Raw genomic sequence first — 9,084 nt, 5'->3', positions numbered from 1 at the left:
CGATATTCAGTTTGAAGGCTGATACCGATAGGGGGCTGATTATATCGTGCATCCCTATCTAAAACTTTATATTACTTCTGTATTCAAAAGCAAAATCCATCCCAAGTGGCAAACAGGTCTTTGTGGAACAAAAACCTGCTCTAACATTATAACCTCTCTCAGACCAGAGCTCTGTGATGACCAGGTTTTCCCCAAAAAACAATGCCATTGGTCGGCTACATTGATGTTTAGGCGTAGAGCTGCTGTTTATCCTTATTCGGGGTTTATAAAGGAATGAGTAACTCTAATTTAATGCTTTTAAATGCTCTTAGAAATAATTTAAATGCCATCAACAAGTACCCATGACTATCATATATATGGCAAAATCTTTTGTCATCTTTACTGTTGACAGGCTGCATCCATGTCCCGAAATTCCTTGTTTTCAGCCACTTTTGTTGAAATTTGCATTTTCCCATTCTCTAGCTTTTTCTCCGCCTCATGCTTCTTTTCCGGACATACGGCTTTACAATCAACAGGAAGCAGTTCCGTGCAAATATATTGCAATACAATATATCTGAAGAAAAATTTTTTAAACGTTTTTTTTTTTATAAAGCATTTTAGTAATCAAATTTAATTAATTTTAATGCCAATTAAGGGGGAAAAAAATTTTATTTAATGACTTTTAATGACCCATTGTTAATGCTGTCAGTTGTTTTTACAGATATGTGAAGACAACAGCCAATGCCACAGTGGACCATCTGTCAAAGTACCTGGCTCTGCGCATCGCACTTGAAGAAAGACAGACTGATGGGCAAATTGAGAACAGAGGAAAAGAGGAGGGAGGAGATAAAACAGAAGAAGGTGGAAGCGGGGGAGCGTCAAGAAGTGGAGAAGGGTCGAGTCTGAGTAACATCAGTGAAAAACAATACACCATCTACATAACCACAAAGGGAGGACAATTTTCTGTGAGTCGAACCCTTTTAAGGTTTAATCTTAATCATTTAAGGATAGTTTGTTGATGTGTAAAGAAATCTTTCTGGGAGGGTCACCCGTTTTTAACCTTTATTCCCTCCAGACTCTCAACGGTTCTCTGACTCTGGAGTTGGTTAATGAAAAGTACTGGAAGGTCCGGAAGCCGCTGGAGCTTTATTACGCTCCTACCAAGGAGCAGCAGCAGCCACAAGCAACACAGCAGCAGAAATCTCCTCCACCACAGGACGGATGAGTTCAGAGCCACATTCCTGATCAAATGCTCAAAGAACATCACTTTCTTTATAATATAGCATCTATTTTGAATGATTTGCCTAGTTCAGTTTGTAATCAGCTCAACAGCTGACATTTGTGACAAAAACTGAAGCAGAGAGGACTTTTTAAAACTCATTTTAATAAGTCAGAGATTTCTCCATCATGACAATGTTGTCATTCCCCAGTTTTGTTAATCATCCCAATGTATATTCTTCCAATTATTAGATGTACCATTCCCTATTTAGGTTTTCATTTATAGTCTTTAATTCATTTTGTGTTTTTTTACCACGTGGGAAAGCAAAGATTAAAGCTTTAACCCTGATGTGGGTGTATTTGTAAAAACCTTATATTGCTTGGCAGTCTATCCTGATACAGACAGATGCCCGTTTGTTCTCAATGACTGACTCATAGCTGTGACTTTCAATGCTATGGGGGAAGATATGTATATTAACTGGATGGGGGTTATTTTTTTTACTTTTCTCGTATTGTACATTTCTTTAATTTTGGAATCCCACTTTTGATTTGCTTTCAGCATTTTCTGTGACAACTGGAAAAGGCAGGATAATTTCTTACATGTCATATGAATCCTTTTCCCATGCATCTGTACATTAACAGCTTTAGTTACCGTATGTTTCTCCCCTCACCTGAAAGACAAAAAGCCATATAGGCCTTTCAAGGCTCCTAACTTGAGTTGAACTTTTTCAACCATGCTTCTTGTTTTTTGCACTTTATTTGTTGCAACCGCAGTTTACTTTTAGGATATAAGAATGGATTAATTATTCTTGTCGTTACAGATTCTGAACAATTAAATATTTAAACTGAGTTCAGGATATTTGAATTGAGAAAAAAAATAAAGCAAAACCAGGAGCTTTTTTGTCAAGTGTGGCGCTTTATTGAAACAACGGGAAGCAGGGGAATTTACTTCTTCTTGGACACACCAACAGTGCGACCACGGCGGCCGGTTGTCTTTGTGTGCTGACCGCGCACACGGAGACTGTAGGGGGAAAAAAAGCAGCAAAAGTTAAATCACTCATTTTGAAGGAAGATTGTTTTTACTAGTAAATATTCTTTAGAAATTGTAGAATTTCACAATTGGTACTTCAATTTACGAGAAGCTCTAGCAAAAATGTTCTAAAATGGCCACTTTTCAGACTACGAGTCACTAGTTTCCCACACTTTAAACCATTTAGACTTTTTTCTAACTGCCAGTGGTTGGAAATCAATCATGGGGCAAATTTTCATTGAGCACAAGCTAGCAGCAGGCACTTTTGCATTTTAACATTAAAGCAGTTGAACTAAGAGATTGTGTGCAACTCCTGCAGAGATTAAATAAAACCGATGAAGCCCCATCCTTCATCAGAAGCACTAGTCGTAAGCTAGCATTCTTCCTACGTACTCTGTAGGTGATATGCAGCATGTTTCCTTTGTAGATGGCAGTTTTGTATCTATCAATATATCCATTTATATTTTTGCGGTAAAGAAAACCCCAAAACCTTGTAAGGTGCCCTCTACAGTCTGGAAAAAACAGTATGGCATATGCAAGTACCCCCATCTCATACTGAAGTCATCTTTTCCTCTGCAGCACAGGGATACATTTGCATTTACTTCATTTTTACAGCAAAAAGGGAACTCAAGTTTCTCCAGGATAGGCTCTCATCACCATTCATCTGTTCACCTTTAAATACCCCCAGTTTGTAGTTTTAAACTTCATTAGATCTGTCTTCAATAGGAAGGCCCAACACTTTCTGCTGCAACATTGCTCTTACTGTTCTCACAGCATTATGAAACAAATTCCCTAAAGTACCCAGACTGGTGTGAGGACAAAATAGCTTCTAGTAAACAAGGTTCTGCATTGACAGAGCTAACATTTGTCCTTCAAAACTTAAACACTCAAATCTTACCCCCAGAAGTGTCTGAGACCACGATGAGCCCTGATCTTCTTCAGTCTCTCCAAATCTTCTCTCAGCTTGTTGTCCAGACCGTTGGCGAGGACCTACAGAGCAACACATTGGTGATGAGTAACTAAACTCATTAAAAAATGCATCTAAAAACTCCACAATATTCAATGTTTTTCATTTGGATTGAGCCCCAACTTGGTACTGTTGATCACTTACTTGGCTGTATTTGCCATCTTTAACATCCTTCTGCCTGTTAAGGAACCAGTCTGGGATTTTGTACTGCCGAGGATTCTGCATGATAGTTACTACTCGCTCAACCTGGAGAAGAAAATATGGACGCATTTCAGTGTGATCCAGTACTTGGGACAAAGTATTAACGTGAATATGGTCTATTTTTATTTTTTTAAACATCAGAAGCTTTTAAACTCTTGTGTATATATCTAAAATCTTTAATTGACACGCTTAGGGTCTTAAATGTTCTTTAAACCAACTCCTTATAAGGACACAGCCAACAATAAGTAAATAAATAAGTAATCAAGCAGCCTGTTTACTTTGCTCTTAAACTTTACAAATGCTCATGATTTTAGTCTAGTTTATTTTTCTTCCATTTTACTATCCAATTAATATGAAGCACTTTGAATTTTGCTACACGAATAAAGTTGCCTTTGTACAGATTATGCTGGTTAAGTAGTTTGATGAATTGAAGCAAAACTTTGTCAATAATGTCTATATTAGTACACCATTTCCTTGGTTGTGGGTCTGATATACAGGTTAATAAATTGCCAATTAAAATAAAGTGACAATAGACAGGAGAACCAAAAGGGATGATCAAAAATTAAATAATCTGGCAAGAAAAATCTCTTGATTATAAAAAGTTAAGCACAATAAAACTTGCTTCGAAAAGGAAAAACAAAAACCCACAGCAGCCCATATTTTGCAAAAGATGTTTTAAATCGGGAGTGGACCAGTGACAAGAAACAAAATCTACTCTTTTACAGTCGATTTGCAAAGAAATTGTGCATTGGTTAGAGTATATAACAATCCTTCTTGTGAAATAGAATGTTATAAATATATCTAACCATTCAAAACACATCAGCGTTGACTATAATTGTAATATGTCGACCAGACCAGGAGCAAATAATTGTTGTCATACCTCCTCCTCAGTGAGCTCGCCGGCCCTCTTGCTGAGGTCAATGTCAGCTTTCCTTAGGACAACGTGAGCGTAGCGTCTGCCTACACCCTAAATGAGACAGAGTAATATATTGTTCCCTTAAATATGCAACAGCACACACTTCATTATGTTTTCAAAGGGCTAAATCTTCGTCAGATATACCTTGATGGCAGTGATGGCAAAGGCGATCTTCCTCCTGCCATCGATATTCGTGTTTAGAACACGAAGAATGTGCTGGAACTTCTCAGGGATGACCAGAGACTGAAACCATAAACAGTAAATCTTAAAGACAATCAAAGATCACATGCAAACAACAGAACCACATAAGAACAAGGCGCTATTAACTTTTCGGTATAAACAGGGAAATTCTGCTGATCAAAAGCCTTTCTGGATATGTAGGTTAACTCAGGTCCAATCACACAAGCAAATAAATTTCTACAATTTAAATTGTACATTAAATACCGCTGTTATTTGTTTTGCCGTAGATAACGCTAACTTCGAAGCTAGCTAACCGGTGGAATACTTCCAACAGTTGTTCTGGGGCATTGTAATTAAGATTGGGCCTCATATTAACAAAATAAGATGTACAAGCATTTATTTTATTGGCGCATCGGTAAAGTATTTTCAGTACAGTACACAGACGAAGACTAGACACATTTGTGCGTTGGCGCTATTTAGCTTTAGGGACTGTCCGCTGCTAACCAGCGTTGATAATTTAGGGTGATCTATTTCAAATACAGCCTCGAATATTTAAACGATACTACGTTACAGCGAAACCGCAAGATACGTATAATAAAAGAGGATATGTGTATAAACCAAAGAAAGCGAAAAAAGGCACGATGATTACGGATTTTAAAATCGTATTGGGCTGTAGGGAAAACTAACTCACCATCTTGGAAGCAGGTTCCGTGCAAAGAGGAAGACAAAAACCTCTCGCGAGACTTTGGGCCTTTTTTGAAAGGAAGTCGGTCCCTCATATTTAGTGAATCCGTAAGGGTCGCGATTTCTACACAATTTAGGGTTAATTTACAGAAAAACTAAAGCTTTAAAATGTATTTGATTTTAATTGTGTGTATAATATGACTAACTCGTGGCATATATCTAGCTAATTTGAAAGGAAAATAAATTGATTTAGTGTTAATGGTATTCCGGAACCTTAGATTTGTTTTATTTGTTTCCCTTTATGTCTTCTACGTTAGCATAAATAAGCCGCAATGGCGGAAGGGGTAGCTGGTTCTACTGAAGCTGGTTCCAACGTAAACACAACAGGGAACCCAACAGAAATCGCCATGGCATATCTACAAGATGAGGTGACAGTTCACTACTTTGGCTGTATAGCATTTTGTGAGGGAAAAACACTTAAATGTTTTGAAGTGTTACGGGAATCAACCTCATCCGGTTATACATTTAAAAAAAATGGCTTAAAGCTATCATGTCCAATTGTCGACTCATTTTATTTTATTTCTTTATTTTGTATAAAGTGACACATTTGATATAGATGATCTTCTGTGAACATCGAAAAATAGTAATAAACAAATAATGAATGGTTTGATGACAGCCATTGGTTAACCATTGTTACCTCTGTGTGTGTTTTCCATCTTTTTAAAGTAGCTGCTTGTGCAACTTGTGTTATAAAGAATTATATGTAACAGTATTCTAATATCTCTAGTTTACACTAGAAAAGAGTAACTTAGTAGACTTTGAAGTAGAAATTATTATTAAAATGAGAAATATATTCTTACTTAAACCTTGGTGCCTCAATGAATGACAGGGAGGTATATATTCAAGCAGACCCCATGCAACCCACCGAGAGTAGACAGTGAATGTGTTTCACATAAAATAATATTTTTACTAGGATGATGATTATATATTTGTGTCTGCTTGCTTTACCTTTTAATAGCCTACAAAACAGCAGGGTTGTACCACAAAATAAGATAAACCTCTAGGGAAGTTTTCTGAAATGGTTTTGTCTCCATTTCCCTCTAGAAGACAGATGGAGACATTACTAACCTCAACTTGGGGGAATTGGACCTGACCACTGATGAGTTCATCTTGGATGAAGTGGACAGTAAGACACCTGTTATTTTTTATATAGTTCAAATGTTGGTTACCAAGGTCATATGCTGAAATTGGTTTTATTCATGAAGACATTTCAGCAGCACATAATCTGTATTTTAAATGATTTACCAGTTCTAAACTGGTAAAAATAGGTTGTTGTTTTTTTTTTTGTTGTTTTTTTTTTTTGTAGTTTTCTGAAATGGCATCTGAAGTAGTAAACAAACCTGAATATTTGGCGCTACAAGATCCATGAGCAACACTTGCACACAGTGTTTGCTAATTGGTCTGTTTATGACCAACATCACTTTACATTGGCAGTCTCTATGGCAGAGATGGGGGGATCTGGAGTCAACAAGTCATCTCTTTCTCATGTATTTGTTCTACCCAGTTACTGAACCAGATGAGTCCAATCTGTGCAGATTAGACTCATCTGTTCAGAACAAATACATAACATAGAGATGACTTGATGACTCCGGATCTCCCATCTCTGCTTTATGGAGAACAGTGGGGGCAGTAATGCCACAACCCATTCAAGGTGTCAGAAAACCCAGAGAGCAGATGAGACGAAGGAAGGAGATCCAAAGAAAAGGTGAAGGTCAACTCTATTTCTATGGCAGATTTACAACAACACTGCCGCCCAAAGTGATTCATAACACACATAAAAGCAAGGAATAAAATTCAAACAGGCATAATAACCTATAGTGTAAAGGACCAAAAAAAAAAAAATATGAAAAAACATATAAGACACAATTTAATACAAAAAAAGCCTGTGCACACAGGTGGGCTTTAAGGGAGGATTTAAAACCGCTAAGAGTTGGGGCCAAGCAGATGCTGCGGGGCAGACCGTTCCACAGCCAGGGGGCAGCAATGGCAAAAACTTTACATCCTCTGGTTTTCATGCTGGTTTTGGGCACATCCAGGAGGATCAGGTCAGTTGAACAAAGTGCTCTGGATGGGGCACAGGCAGACAGGAGCTCAGACAGATATAAAGGTGCTATGCCACTTAAGCATTTAAAAACAATCAAAACGGAAAAAAAGGGTAGTTTGATAACAATTTGGAAACAGCAGGTCGGGAATGGTTGGTATACGACCCAAGTGAGAAAATTATACAGTTTACTGTATTTATTAGGTTTTTTTTTATTCTAGTTGTCATGCAAATATTTTATCTGCTCTGTTATAACGCACTTCTGTAAATTAATATTCAAACAGGGTTTCTTATTAGTGTTTTTTTTTTCACATTTGTTTTTCTCTTTAAAGTTAATTGTCTACTCCCCTTCACCACTTTTAGTGTGCAATGTCAAGCCAGACTTTTTATTACTTTTTTTACTGCATATTTAAAAAAAGGAGGTTTACAGAGAACCTTATCAGAGCTCAATCCTTAACAATGACCTGGCCTTAAAATGAGTGTGTACAAAGGTCATTTACACTTAAAGAAACTTGTAAATCTTGTTCACGTAAACTATAGCATGTCATAGTCTGCTTCATAAAATTATATAAAACAGTTTCTTAACAACAAAATTGTGGCTAGGGAAAATGCTTACTTTGGAAAACTCCTAGTTAAAGTGGCCAGTGAGGAAAAAGGTTAACATCCATCCATCCGGTCAGCAGTTCATCTGATGGCCTATTTATATGTATAAGTAAATTATCACTTAAAGCACAGTAAAGTCCTTTATTATGAGCTTTTTTTAAATAGTTGTGATCAGGTTTTCTTTTTTTCATATAAAAAACTGCATTTTTATTAGTTCGAATCATGATACATCACACTGCTCAGGTGTTTAAAGATCTACCCTTGTTTTATTCTCCTGTCAAATGTTTCTCTGTCAAAGGCGTCTTCAAGTAAGGGAGAAGTTCTTGCCTGGGAGAGACACTGATCTAACATTTCTGCAGGTTTTTTTTATTACTAATTATTCTTCCTTTTCCCTGCAGTTCATATTCAGGCCAACTTGGAAGATGATCTTGTGAAAGAAGCACTTAAAACGGTAAATGCATGATAATGCAACCATACGATGATATTTGAATATAGCAAAACAACCTAATTTTTCGGACTTCGATAAGTCTTCTTTATTCTTTCACTTTAGAGATTGGAAACATGCCACTTATAAAACCTGTTTCATTTAGCTGAAATATATTACTAACTTCTTTACTTGTTTGTAAATCCTTTATTTTAACAACAGTTATTTTAAGGATGCTTATTTTAATCATCAAACTATGAGGAGAAAATGTTCTTGCATGAAGCCAATGATAAACATGTTTTTTCATTCAGGCTGGTGTTTTATTGGTTCCTTTCTTCTCTTCATGTCTGTGTTTCAGGGTGTGGACCTCCGTCAGTATTCCAAGCAGGTGGAGACAGAGCTGCAGAGGATCGAACAGGCCTCCATTAAAGACTGTATCCTTTACCGCATATAACTTGCATGTTTTTATTTCAGGGTGCAAATATCCTAATAGTGCAGCCATATTTCAATCAAGTCATATGCTGACATTTCTCTGTAGAGTTTCTGTTTATTTACAGTCAAATTAACGATTTGTTAGAAAATCTCTAAAGTAGGATTAAATATAATCTAATAGTGATTCTGTGTGAAGCTCAAGTGACTTTTTAATCTTCTCTATTTTCTATATGCTAAAATCTGTTTCTTTCAATAAATTCTATCACAAAATCCTGAAGTTTATGTTCAATTTACTATTAATAAACTAAACTGTCATCAGGGGTGGAAAGTAATGAATTACATTTATTCA

The 9,084-nt window shown here is 36.6% G+C and overlaps 3 protein-coding genes across 6 annotated transcripts in view; 2 read left to right on the top strand and 1 right to left on the bottom strand.

Annotated features, from left to right (window-relative positions):
• ring1 (ring finger protein 1) overlaps positions 1–2,032 on the top strand; it is an 11,282-nt gene extending 9,250 nt beyond the window's left edge. The window contains exons 6-7 of one of the 4 annotated variants that reach the window (XM_015403467.1): positions 689–944; positions 1,055–2,032. In XM_015403467.1, coding sequence (XP_015258953.1) covers positions 689–944; positions 1,055–1,204 — 406 coding nt within the window. In that variant the 3' untranslated portion in view covers positions 1,205–2,032. The remainder of the gene's footprint in view (positions 1–688; positions 945–1,054) is intronic. The other 3 variants (XM_015403468.1, XM_015403470.1, XM_015403471.1) reach the window with 3 other exon arrangements.
• A 61-nt stretch (positions 2,033–2,093) lies between these two features.
• rps18 (ribosomal protein S18) lies at positions 2,094–5,249 on the bottom strand. Its single transcript, XM_015403472.1, has 6 exons — positions 5,183–5,249; positions 4,456–4,554; positions 4,276–4,362; positions 3,339–3,440; positions 3,126–3,217; positions 2,094–2,218 (listed from the first exon to the last, which is right to left on the bottom strand). Exons 1-6 carry the CDS (start codon positions 5,183–5,185, stop codon positions 2,143–2,145), a joined length of 459 nt encoding a protein of 152 aa, XP_015258958.1. The 5' UTR covers positions 5,186–5,249; the 3' UTR covers positions 2,094–2,142.
• A 160-nt stretch (positions 5,250–5,409) lies between these two features.
• Positions 5,410–8,975, top strand: LOC107103681 (vacuolar protein sorting-associated protein 52 homolog). Its single transcript, XM_015403473.1, has 4 exons — positions 5,410–5,603; positions 6,280–6,361; positions 8,278–8,330; positions 8,662–8,975. Exons 1-4 carry the CDS (start codon positions 5,508–5,510, stop codon positions 8,755–8,757), a joined length of 327 nt encoding a protein of 108 aa, XP_015258959.1. The 5' UTR covers positions 5,410–5,507; the 3' UTR covers positions 8,758–8,975.
• The last annotated feature ends 109 nt before the right edge of the window (positions 8,976–9,084 follow it).

The sequence above is a fragment of the Cyprinodon variegatus genome, unplaced genomic scaffold (assembly GCF_000732505.1).
Source record: "Cyprinodon variegatus isolate N-32 unplaced genomic scaffold, C_variegatus-1.0 Scaffold1503, whole genome shotgun sequence".
NCBI classification, from domain to species: domain Eukaryota; kingdom Metazoa; phylum Chordata; class Actinopteri; order Cyprinodontiformes; family Cyprinodontidae; genus Cyprinodon; species Cyprinodon variegatus.
This window is presented reverse-complemented; position numbering and strand designations above follow the sequence as displayed.